The 19,083-nt window shown below is 34.2% G+C and overlaps 1 protein-coding gene across 8 annotated transcripts in view; it reads right to left on the reverse strand.

The window, feature by feature from the left end:
- Positions 1-19,083, reverse strand: part of LOC117212905 (potassium voltage-gated channel protein Shab) — a 69,714-nt gene that overhangs the window by 11,639 nt on the left and 38,992 nt on the right. For 4 of the 8 annotated variants that reach the window (XR_004488541.1, XR_004488543.1, XM_033458037.1 and 1 more), the window contains exons 6-9: positions 14,895-14,978; positions 7,574-7,846; positions 6,262-6,297; positions 5,261-5,488 (exon numbers count right to left, since the gene is read on the reverse strand). Coding sequence is in view for 5 of the 8 variants with exons in the window: in XM_033458037.1 (XP_033313928.1) it covers positions 5,261-5,488; positions 6,262-6,297; positions 7,574-7,846; positions 14,895-14,978 (621 nt within the window). In the remaining 3 variants the exon portion in view is untranslated. Of the gene's footprint in view, positions 1-3,815; positions 4,370-5,260; positions 5,489-6,261; positions 6,298-7,573; positions 7,847-14,894; positions 14,979-19,083 lie in introns of all 8 variants that reach the window. The other 4 variants (XM_033458040.1, XM_033458038.1, XR_004488542.1 and 1 more) reach the window with 3 other exon arrangements.

Below are 19,083 nucleotides of genomic sequence, written 5' to 3' on the forward strand. Positions count from 1 at the left end.
ATCGAACCCTCTTACAAGCAGCGATCGAATCGCGAGATCGAATTACTATTTTTATTATCTTTCGAACTAAATGTCGAAGTAGATTTATAAAGTTGAAGAATTTCTTATGAATTTTGAGAAACACGACTTTAAGAGAGAATCTCCGGCAAAGTGCTCGTAAAGTTTCCAACTTGTTCGACCAACGTTCGATTCTACTTGCGAGTATTTTTCTTTTTTTTCATTTCTCGAAGTACTTTTCTATAGAGCTTTCGAATCTGTCGCGTTTAGGTTCGAAATATTTGATACTAGCGTTCCTTCTTGTCGAAATAGAATTATAGAGAGTTCGAATCTATTTGGTGAGTTGGTTCGAACCTACTTGCGACGTGTGTACATTAGTGTACGTACATACTTGAGCTCATCACTAATAACGATAAGCTTTTGAGAGGCGAGTAGAAAATTGATAAAGGGAAAGATTCTATCGGTATCTGATAATACGAAGCTTTGAGGGTTTAATTATTTCCTTCGAAAATGATCAAGTTTTTCATTTTCTTCTTTTTTTGAATAAAATGGAAATGTTAACGATACGTAACTATGTGTATTTTGATAATGGTATTTTAACGTAAAAATATTATTAACGGTACAGTGGTGTATAGTAAGGTAACATAGCTTGGACGAATAAAATCAAAATGCTATAACGAACGCGGAAAAATATTATCGATTGCCTTGCGATACTATCAATTACTTGCTCCGCCTTTGTTGTCATGGTAAAGATCAAACATTGACGATGAATCTGTTAATCTTTTTTAAGAGCATTGAGCAACGTAAGAGGCTTCTACTTGTGACGAGAAGTACTGGATTGTTCATCGACATTTTCATTGTTGCTTGTAAAATTGATTATTGGTCGAGTTCGATTACTTGACTATTGATTATTTCTACATAACAGCCAAAATATATTTCGTTTGATCATTTACAACTAATTTTACCCATGGTGAGAAAACTAAATAATTTTCTTACGAATACAATGTATGAAAATGTATACATTACGTTTGTACTTATGTTTATATTATATAATACCTTTCATTTTACATTAAAATTTTCCCATCTACATATACGAGATAAATATATGTGTACACACATGTATCTCAATTTACATTAAAACGAACTGATGCTACAACGAGGAGACGTTTAGAAACAATTACTTCGTTTTAATATATCTCACTGTATATTGTTTATTTTCATTTATCATCTTAATTTTACGACGAACGAAGATCTGCACAAGTTCAGTGAATTTTAGACAAGTCTAGGTAAGTTTAGTATATTGGCGTGTAACAGCTTGCTAACAAGAAAATTATATCTTGAAGAGTCTGAATGAAACTTTTATGGAAGATGTCAAGTTTTTGCTAAGTCATTATGCTTTACATCAACTTTGAATATATTTGCACAGTTATCACAGCTGATTAATGACACAGTTAGCAGGCATAGAAATCTCCTGATGATTAAGTTCTAATATGAAATTCAAAGACGAGGAAATAATTAAACACATCGATTTTCCTACAGTAACCAAACGCGCAGCCGTGCAGGTAAACGAGGAAAATGTTGAAAATAATGCCAATCAAAAAGAAAGAGATGTAAAACCTACAGCAGACGAAATTATATAGACTATCTGTAGCATATACAAATTTAGTTATGCGATCTCAAGATTTTATAAGCAAATGATTTTTCTGTATCAATTCATAATTAAAGGGCTAAATGACACACGAATGACGGTTGCTTACAACTATGTAATATACTTTTTTGTAAAATACTTAGAAAAAGAGTAGGATACATATTCATATTTTCAAATAGCAAGGAAAAATTCGTCAAATTTTAAAGCGCTATTTTATCCTCTATTTCTGTTCGGTAGTCTCATAAAAGTTTATCACGTGTATAACTTTATATCTTTGACCGTGATTTTATTATATAATGATGACTATAAATATCTAATATATAAATAAATTAACTAATATACGGTATATAAATTATATAAATACATCGTGTATATATATATAGTATTTATATAATTATACGTATAAATATGTTTAGATCGAAGCAAGCTAAAGCTATAAAGAAACTACATATTCGCCACACTGAACTGACTAAACTACGATATCAGAATGGATATAGCGATAGCAAAACTAAGTGGAAAACTAAGCGTGTGTATACGTATGTTTACGTATCGAGAAATTTTCTATCCTATAAAGGTCGTTAGCTTAAAAGAATCATAAAAAGGAAATAAAATAAAAAAGCTATAGAGAGATAATAAAATTAGAATATCTCGTGCGACCTATGATGTGACTGGAAATCATATAAAAATGACAAAAGGAATATTTCTAAAGAAAACTACCATTGAAACTATAATATAACGGAAATCATGCTGTTTCACAATCGATGGCTGTAAGTGTTCGTATCGAAAATCGTTTGATTATTATTATTATTAATACCGTACCGAAAACCTTACACTCGTCTCATTGGTCGAAAATAGAATTTGATGACGCACACAGTGACAGAGAAAGTAAACATTAAACGCAATATTCATCATGCACGATTAGTCAATGGTTAATTAAATTACGCTTAGAAATTTTGCTGAACGTACAACACAGACTTAGGTACACGCGATCGTTTCACTCTAGTAATTCATGAGAATAATTGCTCTTAAGAAATTTTCTTGAAAACTTTCCTTCGTACGAATCTTTACGTTTAAAGATATTTTTGTTTGTTTCAATAATTTTTCTTACGAGCTCTTCTCAACACTTTCGACAATTAGCCACGTAACGCACAAGTCTTCGTACAAGTTAAAAAGGTATTCTACCCTGCAAGTTACAAAGATCCAAATCTTTTAGCTCCTCGTTTGAGTTGACGACCATGAGAACGTATTCTTAGGAGTATGAGAAGAAATTGATAGAATTTTCAGGCTTATGGATATTTAAGGATAAAGACAATTGATTCTAGTTCGGGCGATAGCCGCAACACTCACGATGAACTCTCAACTCTTCAATTCAATCGCTTCATTTGCATAACCACCTATAAGGAGTATCTGAATTTATAGATACTGTCGTTCGAATATAACCACCGGATGATTTATTCATAACTGAATAGTTAAAACGCGAAGAAATTCTGTTTAGGTATAAAGACCTCTTACACGAATCACTTGTTTCTCTCGCAGGTTTAAGCACGAAATATTAATTAGCCGTTAAAGATTTTATGGATCGCTCGTTCTCCTCACAGCTTCGGACATAAAATTTTAATTAGCCATTACAAATTTATACAATCGAAACCTTCCAGATTTAGATATTAAATTTTAACTACCTGTTGTAAATCTAGGTATAAAATTTTAATTCTCAAACTTTTACAACACATTTAAATCTCCTCCAGGTTTAGTACACATTTTAGTTAGATATATTAGATTTATACGTAGGTATAATTCATAGGTGAAACTTTCTGTCTAGTTTTAATTTCTTTGTGTCCTCTACGACCATAGAAAAATGAATTCGTACGAACATTTGCAATTGTTTCATCGCTACTAAGGACAAAAGAATCTTGAAAAAGATTGGATTTAGAAATCTGATATGACGTTCATTTGTTTGTGCTTCACCTTTCGAACGAACGATTATTATCAGAAAATGTGAGTCGACTATTTGTGCAATGTAGTATCAAATAAAAAATGCTTTCCAAGATTCAAAATTTAAATAGATAACATTAGCGTGTACAAGAGTTGAATTCCACCATTGTTCGTAATCTACCAAGACGCACGACCATGTCGTAATCTCCAGAATGATAATAGCTTGCACGAAACTCACCAATATCTTCTCAAACAAAGACCCTTTAATCTGTGAAGAGGAGTACATCGTCATTCTCATCGCAGAAGGCACATCATAAATAGATAACAATTCATCATAAGAGCCGTCTTGAGAGACAATTTAAAGGACAATGGATCGACTGAAAACCTACTACGCTGCCTAAAACATACCAAACTGTACAATAAATGGTAAATGTTGTCCCTGTGTCGCTAATAATCCATACAAGTGATTTATGCGACGTTAAATGATCGAAATAAACAAAAAAGAAAGAAGCTTTCATTTCATTGTCAGTTTAATAACAACATTTTAATAATTGTACTTATAACTATTATATTTTAATATTAGTACGTTCTTAACGACAATTGCAACGTTAATAATCATATCCTTGATAACTACGTTATTAATAATTATATCATTAAAGATCGAATGAAAAACTAGTTATTCGGACTAGAATACCTTTCTAAACTTGTTAGCTGCTAACACATCCACTTTTGGTTCTGCAGTTTTACCAAAATCCAGAGACTTTCTAAATTTTGGTACATAGGAGAAAGAAGCTATAAGGAGATGAAAATAATGAGATTGAGTGAAGAAGACACAACGATGGTTACGAAGGAACGACGTCGAATACGTGCGATTATATATAAGTAATTACGAGGATGAGTCAATAATTACATTCTTCTATGTTGTATTTTAAATTACATTGGATTAAATTTCAGATAGCATCTGCTTGCCCTATGTTTGTTGATATTTGGATTTTTGTTAATATATCATTAGCCCATGTACAATAAATCAGATCGATTGTCGAATGTTATCCTTGTTCGACCAGTATATCAAACGGAAAGCGAATTTGTTTTTGTTTCGCGTTTATAGTACAACCAGACTGTGGATTTATGGGAAATTTGACGGCACAAAAATACACAGAACGCACGTAACAGGCAAAAATATGTAAATAAACCCAAAACATAGTACTCGTTGTAATATTCAACAAATAAAACAATCTTGTACCTATGAAGATAATATAATTTTACAAAATGGATTTATATCTCATGAGAGCAACGAATAAATTATAATACAAACCATAGAATAGATCAGAATTACCAAAATGATAAAAAATTTTTAGTAGAAAGTTTACAAAAATCCATTATTCTATGAATTTAAATAAATTAGAAAAATAATTAAATTTTTATTATTTTAAATAAACCGCGCCCTATCTATATTAACGTTCCAATAAACTTCATATTTTTGATAATTATTCACTCAGCATCGTATAATTAGGATACAGCTCGTACGCGAAAGTGTTAAGAATTTTTCTCAAGATTCCTTACAGTTAAAGCGGTTTCACACTTTTCAGTGGATAAACAGCGTTTAACGGATGTTCCATAGATACGCGTGCAAAGATGGACAATTGGAAAGGGATCGATGAAAAAGCAAAATAACGAGCATACCTGCTGAATGCGAATTTTTCTATGCTTGGGCACTGTGTCGTTTAACGTAACCCTGCTACCATCGTTAAAGGGACGAACGTCCTTTAACGATTCAACACTCGGTGACGCGTCGCCAACGTTACGTCCGACTTCACCGGAAGCGGACTTTTTCACTCTATTTCCACACTTCTCCGCAGCTTCCAGTGGATTCACGTACAGATTACTGTCCGCTTCTTCGGTCAAATCGCCCTGTGAAACAGCGCAGTTGGCATAAGATTTTCTCTATAGATTTCTGTAAGATATTCTGTATCATTGACAGTGTCAGGCATTTAAAATTGGTATTTTGAAATATTCGTTAATTTATTAAAAATGTATTTCAAAATGAACAAATTTATTATGCGATAGGTTTAAAATTTATCCAATCGCTCTTTAATCTTTTTGTATGTTTTATTCATAGGAATATTATCGTTGATTTAACGTACGTCCAAAGGATGCGTATCAAATATAGAAAGCGTAATAGAATGCTCGCAAAGAGTATCGGTAAATATATAAACATGCCAATAAATATATATTTACTAAAGAAATTAATAATAAAATAACGAAACCAATGACATAATAATTCGGAATGTTGTTTCTTACATCTTCTTAAACAATAAAATACATTCGCAGAACAATTTTCTTCAACTGAATTTTATTGCAAATTTGTGTCGCCATTCCATTTTCAAAAGCTCACTCACATATTTCTCTAAAACTAGTCAAATTCTTCTCTAGATTGTAGGCATCTTAGGTTCAGGGAAATCCTAAACTACTCTTGCCTTCATTCGAAGCAAATTTTTAATTCTATCTTTCAAGCTACGTCTAGTAAATAAATTATTTACAATTTTATTCAAACGTGTTAAAACGTCTACCGTAAGGTAAGAAAAGAAAAGTATTCTAAATCGAAAGTTTCAGCATTGTCCGCACTACGATAAGAACTAGCTCGTTCGGCAATTTCTCGAGTTAAGTGATAGTTAGCGTTGTACCTTATTGTTATCCGCCGAATGACCAGCAGAAGAAACCTATGGTAATTAGTATTCGTTCTCGCCGATGAAACAGTCAGCAACGCAACAATATGCGCAACATGTTACAATAATTTTGCGCGTACTGTACGATAATATACGGAGACGAAGAGGAGAGCAACGTTATACGTTAATTATGGTTAGAAATTCATGCAGAATCGTGTAACAAGAAAAGTATAAAAAAAAGCAGCAGAAAAAAAAGAAAAAAAAAGTAGGAAAAGTGCAAGCATTAATCAACATCTTATTACATACGGGAAAATAAACGAAGAATAAATAAAAAAAAAAAAAAAGGTAGAAATAACGTGACACACCGCGGATACGTACAGTTACTCGTATTTAATATTCTGACACAGCAGTATCTCTGTATTTGCTGCTTCGTTAATAAGAGCGGATTTAAATATCGCGTTGCTTATTTTGCGAAAATATGAATCACTTATCGCAGCTTGAAAATACGCAAACATTTTCTTCCTAACGACAACGTTTGCTCTTTATATTTCCCAACGATATCTGCTATGATCGATGCTAATATAATTGAGCAATTCAATCGCGGTTCAGTATACCATATGGAAGGAATATAAAGAATATACATTTTCTAAAATGATAAATATAACGAAAGAAGAAATTTATATAGCGGAAGAATAAAACGAAAGGAGGAAAGGGAAAGAGAAACGGATAAACCGAGGAGAAAAGCAGAAGTCACGGAAGTTTACGTGAATTCAGAGAATATAGGAAGATTTACGCTACTTTAAGAGAACAGTCACTTTCTTCTTATTTAATATTTTATACTACTTTTCTCTCCGATAAATTACGATAAAATACAGCAAGAAACGTTATTAGCAGAGTTATCCTTCGTGAAAAAAAGTATTCTTTTCTTTACGTGACACGTTAAATTTCTTGGTGTATTATAAAAGCATCCGCGTTAATTTCACTCGACGTTCATTATACAAGACAATTACGCAAAATAAATGCGGAACGCGCATAAGTATTAGCGTGACACGAACCTGGGTGTTCTGTTAAAGTTGTTTGTTAAAGATCTAATTAAACGGTATCGTTAGGACGAAACTATTTACGTGATTTCAAGCCATGATAAATTGTTGATATTCTCGTAGAACGAGCTACGCTATGTTTGGATCATCCTCTCTATTATTAACGAACCAACAAATACGGAGACAGTAACGTGTCTGAATATTATTAGTACGAGCGACTGTATTTCAGTGAATTGAATTCACGAATTCAATTGGCCAGATTCTCGCGGCCAATCGATTCCATACTATACCTGCGAATGAGACGGATGCGTTTGACAGCTGGCATACGTATCAGAGCTGTCTACGCTTCCTTGCTCGTTGTACGTTCTGCCAAAGCTGGGGACATCCACCGGTTGTGCCGGGGACGGTTTCGTTTCCACGGCGAAGATCTGCTGATGCGCGACCGGTTCCATCGACATGATTCCTCCGGATCGCATCGACTTCATCTCCTGGCAGATGGGATTACGAAAGTCGCTGGTCGCCAGTGGCATTATATCTTCCGCGTCTCTGAACTCTTTGTATTCCTAGAAACACGACCAAGGTGAAAAGTCTCGGTTTGTCGAAGACGAACCGCCGCATAGCCAAGCGTCGTCGCCTTCAACATCGCTGTGATCCTAAAAATTTAACATTAAACGGCGCGTCACTCGTCGATAAATGGTTGTAACGTGAATAGACTTGGAACTTCGTGCGATCGTTGATTTAACGTTGTTGCGTTCTTTGGATCATCCTCTATTTTCGATAAAAAAAAAAATGTTCTTTTATTATTAAAGTGCGAGTTGATATTATAATTATTCGCGAAGCAGCTAATTATGGTATTAGCATCGTTATGTTAGTCAATAGACGATCGATAAGGCAAATATACAATGGTAGTACGCCTCTTTGTATAATTGTTGATTTAACCTTGCTGCGTTCTTTGCATAGTTTTTCATTAAAAAAAAAATGTTTTCCTATCGTCAAAATGCGAGAATGACTTAATATTATAATTATTCGCGATGCAGCTAATTACAATATCGAAATTATTTATTACGTTAGTCGGTAAATAATTACAACAATATACAATGGTAAAATGTTTCTTTGTATGATTGTTGCGTTCTTTAGATCATTTCCCATTAAAAAGAAAATGATTTTTTATTATTCAAATATGAGAGCGAGTATTTTACTTCAGAGAATTTTATTTCAACGAAAATAAGCAATTAAGACGAAGTGTTAAAGTGTATGCGTTTTCTGATGAACCAACATTCTGGCACATCTGGCACGATGTCAGAACAATCAAATATACAGAGAATGATCCATGACAAAAGAGGTAATTTTGACAACAGCACGAAATGTTGCGAACAAAATTGGTAATCAATGAAGAATCTATCGATGTAAAAAATTTCAAGCGTTATTCTTTTTTTAACAAAAACTAGAATCACTTTATAGTCTTTTAAATGATACTTTCTTTACCAGATTATCCTTAAACTCGAGAAAAAGGGTAAATTCAACGATATGGTAACATTGTCATTTCAATTATCCGATACCACAATAATATATTAATTTATTTCTAATCAACGGAATCAATAACCGACCTGATTACATCGATGTGACACATGTGATCGATATGAACATGTTCGTTTGTTGAGACCGTCAATATTATGTATCAACATTAAGATGACATTTCGCAAATGGTAATTCAGAAATAGATTAAATTATTATTAAACTATCGTAGCATCGGACAATTAAAATAAAACGTATCACCGTATCGTCGTTAAAATCTACATAAAAAAAAAGAAAAACAAATCCGTCTTTCCGTATACCTGAAAGATTTGTGCTATTTAAAATATACAAAATCGAAAGTAAACCGCAATAGAACGATATAAATATAATTTTTATAAATAAATATAACACTTTCGAATCTTTTTGTACCAATAAACTCTTCGTTTGATATCGGTCGTCTCGCCAGAAATCTTGACTCGCTGCGGTATCCTCTACGTTTGAGAGGAAACGTTCCATCGAATAGCACAATTTCTCGTCTCGCTTTTATGTAAAAATTCTTTCCCAGGCACTAAAAGCTCCTCTCGTTATTGAAACAGAGGAGCGAAATCTAGCTGCAAGAATCTAAAGAACTACAGCAGCGTTAAATCGACAACGTAGTCGACGAAAAGGTCTCTCTTTCGCAGGTCTTCGTAATAACGTTTGAAAGTAGCTCGAACAGCCCTTTGCACCGTTTCTCTTCGTCTTCATCAATCTATCGCTCTATCGGCTAAAAAACTAGTTTAAATCGATCAGAGTGTAAGAACGAGTGAAACGAATTGCTCCGGGCTCCAGGTTTAACGACGATAGCCGCGCTCGTTTAATTGAAAAAGTAGTCCCTTCGTGTGCTGTATGTATATACATGTATTAATAGTTAATGGAGAAAAAGGAAGAAAACTGGTATCGTGTGCTGGCTAAAATAATCGCTATCTCTATACGTATAACGTGACCTTTCTACTTTCCGTATTATATACTCGCCTGATGCGGTCCAGAATTTTCGCATTTGCACGATCATTAAGTAGATTAGAGGAAGACGGTACATATACAAGTACATATACATGTGGGCCTGTAATAAGGTGCGGAACTTAAGAAAAACAACGTTTGCAATTTAGTTAGTCGTATTCCCAAAGCTTGCCACAACTGTCCTAATGGATGCAACAAGTCGTAATAGTATAGTACATTCAGAGAATCATTGCAAAATCTGTATATGCTGTTATCGTGCTTTGTTAGTCTGAGTAGTTCTGTTTCTAAAAAAAGAAAGAAAGAAAGAAAGAAAAAAAAAAAAAAAAGAAAAAGAACAGCATGCTGAAAAGATGAAAAGTGAAACAAGCGTGTATTGCCGAACCCGTAACACGATATCTTCAAGCTTTCGTATTATACGAAATACTCTGTGTTTCTTCGATGTTTTCTTTCTGTTTTTCTTTCGCCTCGGTTTCTCTTTTTGTATTTTTTGACTGAGATCGTGTAGCGGATTCGAACGATCCATATTCAGATCGTTGTTCGTAGAAAGCGTACATTCCATGGTTCAAATTTTCTGTTTGGAAATGATTCACCCGAGTTTACCGCGAAAAGATTGAAAACTGGAAAAATGATCAACTAGAGAAAAAGAAAGAGAGAGAGAGAGAAAGAGAGAGAGATGGAAAAACGTGGTCAATTTGAAGTGGAAACTGTACGCTCTGGAAATTGGAAAGTGACGATTGTATACGTGTAACAGTATCATTTATTGACGAAATTCGAGCATTGCCTTTTATTTGGCCACCAGCTCGCGCAACAATGATCTCGTTTGAAATTAAAGCAATGTCAGAGTCTCGGACCATCGTTAATTAAATCGAAGCTATTGCGGAAATTCATACGCGATTTTCTGTCGCACGAACTTTGCTTGTTCAAATAAAACTTGGTCGCCGAGATTTTAATAGCATTACGTGACCAAGTGTAGCAGCTGCAGAATCGCATTCGTCGTTGTCACAGCTGTCGCATTTGTTTCACATGAGATTACCTTTTTTATTCGTGTAATTTCGAATCCTATTTTTCGTTAAATGACACAGAGAATGGGATGCAATCGTTTGAAACAGCGTTTCCCGATTGTTGCTCGATTGTAACGTCGTTGAGCGATTTGCAGTAACTCGCGAAAGCATTCGAACGTTTATGGAGATTCTTTATAACTACAGTCAGTACGTACTTGCGCGTACTCGCGAAAATGCTTGAACGTTTACTGTGGACAAATTTTACGAGTATGTCGCGTGTGTTGCGCGAAATATCTTGAAATTTCACTGACGCTATAATGAGACAAGACCGTCGTAATTATAAGGTCGCAATTTCCTTAATACTTGAAATCAATCTGGAAACGTGTAGAAAAGTTACAAGAAATTAAAATATAAATATATGTATATTTAATAAAACTTATTTGGTAAAAAATTAGTATACGGTACGAACAGTTGTTTTATTTTTCTAACTGGTGCTAAACATGGTTCCATTAGATAACGAAGCTTATCGATAGACCGCTGATTTCTGTGCGTTTGTGCAAAATTTGAATACGTAAAAATGTACAGAAAGCATATAATAATATGCGTACAAAAATATAATAGGATACTCGTTATAATTTTTAACAAGTAAAACGAATCTCTGCTTAACTTCTATTTCTTTAATTGTGTCTATAAAAATATAAATTCTCATAAAAATTGGCAGTCCATTTATTAATTGTACAGAAAATTTTCTGTTCAAATAATCTCGCGATCTCTGTGAGGTGTGTGTTTAGCGAATAACAGCAAATATTTTATAACTTCTATATATTCTCAATTCTTAGATTTTATATAAATATATTCTTCAATTTTTTATATATAATCATAGCCTTATCTCATTACAGTGCTTGTAAAGCTTCAAGAAGTTTTATATATTCATATCGAATATTCAGAAGATATTCATAAAAATGTTCTACAGTATACGTTTTAAATAATTTCATGCCTCATTCTACACGCTCCGCGTAAATTAATTTTCTTTATTCGATCGATTGTTGGTCGATGAACACTTAACAATATGTAGACATCAATCTCTTGCAAATTATATTCAACGATCTGTAATCGTTCAACGATTTAAAGATATATCGAAAAATACATATCTGTACAATCAATCAACCACGTACACCGTACGTATAGGAATACAATGTATTCAGCGATTGTATCTCATTTCATTGTCACTGTGTCGCGTTGTAAAGGAAAAAAAAAGGAAGCAACAGATTGTAAGTAACATCGTGCGATCCCTGCAAGATATCGTGACTAATAATTTGCTAAATGAAAGTGCAACTCGTCGACAAACACGATCCTACGTGACGTTTGCTAATTAATCAGGTTGTATATATCATTTTAGTTGATCATGCCACGGCACGATGATGAGGTGAATGAAAGTCTATTGTATGCGTGTCTGTTGCTATCTGCAGCCAATGAGCTAATGAAAGGGATCAGTAAGTCAATCAATGTCGTTCGCTTAAGACATCCAGTCGTCGTGTGAGATAAACGTCATTGAAGCAATAATATCCTGCTTCCAGGAGATGAACATTTCCAAGGAAGTTAGTTGGAATTTCGAACGAGAATGTAGAAACGAAATAGAGGACTCGTTCAGTTGATCGATACACGCTTCTGTTTAGAAGGACATCGGACAAGTTGAATTTATATAGTTAAACAAAAATATTACGAGTAAATAATGGAATAAAAATTTGAGATTCCATCCCAGGCGAAATCTGCAACAAAGCGAATGAATTTCGCCTGAAATTGATCGATCAATTGTTTTCTCAGTTATCGCGCACGCCAATTCAAAAAGTTATTAAACATTCGGCAGTTTGAAAAGCCAGTAAACGATAAGAATGAATTGAAATAGAGAAAATTACATTTATACCTCGAGACTAGTTGTCCATCTCAGAAACGAACGTCTAGTCTCATGTGGCTAGTAATTAGCTTGAAACAAATTCACAAAAAATGACATGCTTTTATTTTTGTTACGCGAGGATCCTTCCTTAAAATAACAAGGACGTGAATGTTGAACGCGGATACAGCAACGTGGACATAATTTGTATACACGCTGCATACCGCGTTATTGGTCTCGTTGCGAAATCACCGGAAAATCGTGAATAGTACGAAATAATGTATCGTGTAAAGTTGGTACGTCGTAGCGAATATTCGTTACGGAAGCACTCGAAGTGAAATGTGTTCCAGTCGGAGCACGGCGTTTCGTGTCAAGACATTTGTCCGAATCGTTAACAGCCTGCAAGCAAATTGCTTGAACACGAGTAAATTCTCTTTCGTTCTAGCCTACTCGTACGATTGCCAGCGTGATTCATGCACGACACTAGCGTGCAAACTTTATGTTCGTTTGAAACTTGAAAGCAGGAAATTATCCATCGGAGAGAAAGAAAGAGAAAGTATAAATCGGTTTAAGTAAATACTATATAGTAGGCATGTGCGAATAATTCGAGGATGCAATTTGAAATGTTTTACAATTATTCCAATTCTAACAAGAAAGTACAATTCACGATACGTTACGAAAAGATGAAGAAAACTCGTTGCGCTGTTAATTGGATAGAGCATATCATCGAAGAAGAAATAAAATGCTATGATTTTGGTAATCTTAGTAGGACATGTACATTAGAAATTAATTAAAATTTACATAAAAGGCTTGTTAGCAAGTTATTGTAATAACGATTCCAAGCGTTGTTAGAGAATAATCAAAGAATTGTTAAGTTATTGGAAGAAAATAATATTTGTACTTTTTTATAACGTTTCTCTTTAAGTTTGTTCTTTTTTTTATTTTTGAAACAGAGAAATATTAATTACTTCATAAGGATAATACAAAAAGAAACTTCAATTCGCAGATACCTAGTACTTATAATATGCCCAACGATTAGTGTACCCAGTTTCACGGGCAAAAATATGTACGTGTCGTACATGTATCTTAAAATGAGTTTCTGTATGAATCAAATCAAAGACAAATTTCAAACATCCATTTTTAACCCTTTGTAAACCTGAATATTGTTCAGGCTTCCACAATTTTAAATATATTTATCGTTCCCATTTATAGTAAAGACTCATGATATGTATATAAGATTACACAGAGACGAATATTCGTTGAATCGAGCTTAAGAAGCTACCTACACTTAAAAAGTATATCTGCATTTGACATTCCCTCTGGCAAATTAAAAGTAATTTTAAAATTAATTGTTTAACATACATGTACGATCTTAAGAGTCGCGTAAATTTCATTTAGAACCGTTGAAAAATAATTTCTGTAATAGAGATAATTTTTATGGAACGTTCTTGGAGATAGGATTTTCCGAAATCATATAAATTTTCTATCCTTTTAATTTTCTATCGCTTATCGCTTTCGACTCGAAGCGATCGCCTAGCATCGCTAAGCAAGCTGTTGCTCGTCGGATAAACTTGTTCGTAGGGCAGATTATAATATTTTCTATTTAGGATCAGGTGAAAGGAGTTGGTGTACGGCCAGAGCCAAAGGCATCGTGTTTCGTTCAGTGGCGTGATTTCGCTCCCGACTTGAAGCACGATGACGATGCCCGTGCCTTGACCTACAAAATTGCGAGTTTACACGCAAGTCAAATTAGTGCAGGAGCTACGGTTGCGTCTAAAGCTTTTGAATGAACTGGTATCGTGTCAATGGAAAAGTTGTGCTCTGTTGAAGGTGAAGGGGGGAGGCAGTGCATACACCCAGTGGACTATACATACGTACAAAACCGTGCATCGGCTGTAGTAGAACGTACAGTAGTAGCGGACAGATAAATAAGAAGCCAGGGGACAAACGTATACTACCACCACGCGCGATAGTATGTGTTCTCTATCGATCAGACATCGCTGGCGAAGGCACAAAGCAGCAAAGAGAGATCGTAACATAATACAGATTTCAAGACGAGACGAGAGAAAGAAAAGAAAAAAAAAAAAAGAAAAAAAAATATGAAGAGTGAAAGAAAGAATGTTAGTCCCCTTGGTCCCAATTCTCTCGACAGCCCATTGGTGTATGTAGTGCCGCCTAAGGAAGAACGTTAGTGATCGTAAATACCTTCGTAGTACAAAAGCAACACTCGAATTCGCTAGGTATTTCATCATTTTTCTCGAATTTTCTGCTGTCTTTTTTCTCTTCATCCTACAATGTCACACACACAATTTCCTATTTTACTTTCCGTAACACACGGGGCTCGCCCCGCTCGGACGCGATCGAATCATTTCGCTCTTGCTTCGCCTTGTCCACGGGCAAGAAAATTCCATTTACGGCGAATATTACGTCGGTGAAGTAACGTCGTTCTATCGGTTCGATATCCTTCATCTAGAAGCATATTCTTTTAAACAACTAGAAATTTTCGAATGGAAAATAGGATTAGCAAACTTTCAACAACGTTCTAACTAGAAATTTCATCTGAATTCGTCGTCATGTGTCGTAATGTTTTTGTTTTGAACATTGTAATGTTAAAGTAGTTTTTCATAACATTTGTCTTAATTAATATCTGTTTCCTTCTTTCCTTTTTGTTAAAAGACGTTTCGATACGAAATAATTCAAGCGCATCTCGAACGAGCGAACATGTAATTAATCCTTTGAAGCACGCATTCAAGAAAAAAAACTTCTGTGTGATATTAGTTACCTTGTTTCTAAGCGAACAACTGTATCACGAATAAAAGTTTTCGCAAGAAGCGTCGATCATTGAATACAGCCACCGCGCCGGTAACCTCTGTTCCTCGTTATAAACAAAGAGGTCCTTCAATTCTTTTCTTTTCCTTTTTTTTTATCTTATGGAGCACCCTTCGACAACGGTGCTTCAAAGGCTTAAACGAGAACAGGAAACGAGGCAACGTATGATCACGTGGAGCCAGAGAGAGAAATTTTTCGTAGCCGTGGGTGAAAAGGAAAATGTATCACGATTGTATGAATCTGTTAAAGAAAGGACGTTTTGTAATGCGTGAAATCAATTCATAAATCGTGGTATATACGACATTTTTTTCTTTTCGGTTTCTCTTCAATGAAAATGACAGTATGACTTTTTTTTTTTAAATCGAAGATATAATAATTCTAAACTTTGGTTAAGTTACATGACCTTGCGTCTAAAGCATTCTCTTCTTTGCACGTTATTATGAGAATAATAAATATGAAAAGAATCATAGAAACATCGATTGTCACAAGCCGTTAGTTTTATTTATTAGGTTTATTTCTAGTAGTTTTAGTTTAACGAGACTACATAAGAACCAAACAAAAACAAAGAGAAATAAAGAAGATGAAATAAAGTTTGATATTGAGATAGGTATATACATATGTACAATTTGAGAGTGATTTCTACTTATTAACTCTGTGAGAGACCGCAGCAGAAAACAGAAAGCAATACGATGTTTTTAAACACTCCCCCATAGACATAATATTTATTCTTTCATTCATAGAATGGTAACGTTTGAAGTTCGGCAAATGTATTAGCTATTGTACGTTAAAGAACATATTGATCTAGTCGCTTATTTTCACTACTATCAAGACTTCAGCAAATATTCATTTCCATGTGTATATTTACTGCAGTAACATTAAAAAAGAATTAATTCTATTAATAACATTTTCAAACGCAATGAACTAAACTTTCAACTCATAGATCTTGCTTTGTGTAAAGTGAATCCATAGATAAATATACAGAAAGTCTCCGGTTTTCTATCGGTAAATTGTTAGCGCATAATTTGCAAGTTAAAATAAGAAGGAAATACTATACAAAGGTTGAATGCGAAATTGTAGGAAAATGTTCAACACTACTTGAAATAAATACAATTGTGGAATGTGAAAGGTCAATAATCATATCTGAATTCACATTATATCCTCTATCTTGAAATAGATAGCGGATTACATAATATCCTTATCTTTCACGTTTCACGCTGAAAGCTACGTAGTTGACATTGACGCACACCTTGCGTCCCTTTTAACTATAAAAGGACAAAAAGACAAAAGCTCGTCTGAGGATCTTTATGCATTTTGTGGGCAATTTGAAGGCGCAGGAATGCGCACAATACCAAAAAAATCATTTGGCTGAGTGAAACAAATCTTTGCGTAGATTTCACTTCTTCAGTTGTACTTCTAAAAATATGAATTTCTATAAATATCCACAGTCTAATTATAATAATTATTATCTTACGTTATATCTACATATGTTACCTACATACGACAGTACATGCAACTGCGATTAATCTCTTTTCTCATAAGAAAATAGGCCATTTTAGAGGGTTAAAATAAAATGAGATAATCTATTTTGTATAATCTTCAATACCACTATTTATGAATCGATGGGCTTGTTTAATGATACATAAAGTGTAATGATGTGTTCATCGAGGTACGTATATACCGAGTGACAGTGAAACGCATCGTAGTGAAAAGAAATTAACATCGTGTGTGGACGGACGTCACAATTGCTTTTCGTTACTTACGCGAGATCAATTGATCGCAATTATACTTTTAAAACGAACCGTCCCTCGAACCTGCTGTCCTGTATGTCTTTACGGAAAGAAGAGCGACATTTAACCCTTTCAGATTCACTGAGTTCGATCGTGTGCCTTGTTAATTGTTAATATACAGATCTGAAAGGGCTGACATGAAATTAATAAACTCCGTTCGTTATCTAGAATAACATAAAGACAAAAAGTTATCGATACGTGGTAAATTAAACTGACATGTGAAAAGAACGAATATCACGAAACCTCGAAGTCGACGTAATGCAGTAATTTTTTCGAACAGCAATGTAAAACATTCTCCACATTCTATTCTTTTTAAAATTGTAATCGAGTTTATATTATTTCAATGAAAAAAAAAATATGTCTTCCATTCCATTACAATTCCCTCGAAGTCAATCGAAAATGTATTTCACCGATCGTCTCTAATCCGAATAATTAATTCACCGACCAACTTCGAGGTTTCATTCGATAACCAGACAATCGATCGAATTATAACCCTTTGAGATCAGATTTAAAGTTAATTTTATTCAGTTACAAGAAATTTTTTTATTTCATATAAGAATGGACGTGGAGTTGTGTCGTATTACAATGAAATACGAGCTGAAAGTTCGAATATGACAATGGAAATTACAACTGCCCGATAAGTTCAACGATTCTGTTACGTTCGATTATTTCATTCTTACAGCCAGTATTATCAATGTATATGTTATTGTTAATTATATGTACAGGCAGTGTTTGAAAGAGCCGATTTTCATCAAATATCGAATCTTAATGTCTCATACCTACCAAAATTTTTTAATATATTCGTTATCATATGAGAATTCCTAATGTTCACCTATTTTTTCCAAGAATTATAAATATCAATCCTTTTTTTTTTTTATTCCTTTTTTCTTTTTCTTCTATTTCTTATATCACTTGTTAAACGTTAAATTGAGCGTCAATACAATTTTCCTGCGCGCTGTTCATCAACGATAGTAATTAAATACACGCTATTTACTTATATAGTCTATGGAGAGTCTATCACGGATAAACACGTTGTCTCCGTAAGACGTAGCGTTTCCTAATGAATTTCGCGTTATAGTTCTGCTTAAGAATATTTAGAACCTCGAGAAACCGCGTTCCAATATACATTGCATAATCGATCGACGTACGCAACTTTATCAACGAGTGAATTATAATTGCCCACTTTCGACGATCGGAACTAAACGAGAACACGGGTGTCAGAAGAGTAATCGATGCTAAAAGGCGTGATGCGACATTGATGCTATTTAAAAGATCGAGCCAGAGCACGCGTTTCTCTTCGGCGTGTCTCGCTAAATGTATATTGCGTTACAAATTGAAATTAGTATCACCCAACAGATGGTAATAATAGAGCTGAGCAGAATGGCCGCATATGGGGGACGTATGCATATAACGTGCATTTAACTAAATTTCCAGGTGTATCGTGTTTCTAATCGAATAATAAAATACACGTCTATAATCATACAAAGTAATCGTACACGTGGTTAACAAGCACGACCGAGCAACGAAGCAGTCTAATCAGGGTATATACTCTAGTTACAGCTCGTACACCTCGAATGCACCATTGATCTGCAGCATGATTACAGTCGCTACTGCCAAAAAAGAAACAAGAGAAAATCAATAAACTTTCCGATAACAACTGAAACAGACGAGAAAAAGAAGGAGAAGTAGAAAAGAAAGGGAGAGCCAAGTTAGTTATACGCTACCGTTCACAAGTATTTGGACGTTTGGTGCAACTCAATCCGAATGTTCAGATACTG

This window comes from Bombus bifarius, unplaced genomic scaffold (assembly GCF_011952205.1).
Source record: "Bombus bifarius isolate JDL3187 unplaced genomic scaffold, Bbif_JDL3187 scf7180000008417, whole genome shotgun sequence".
Classification (NCBI taxonomy): Eukaryota; Metazoa; Arthropoda; class Insecta; order Hymenoptera; family Apidae; genus Bombus; species Bombus bifarius.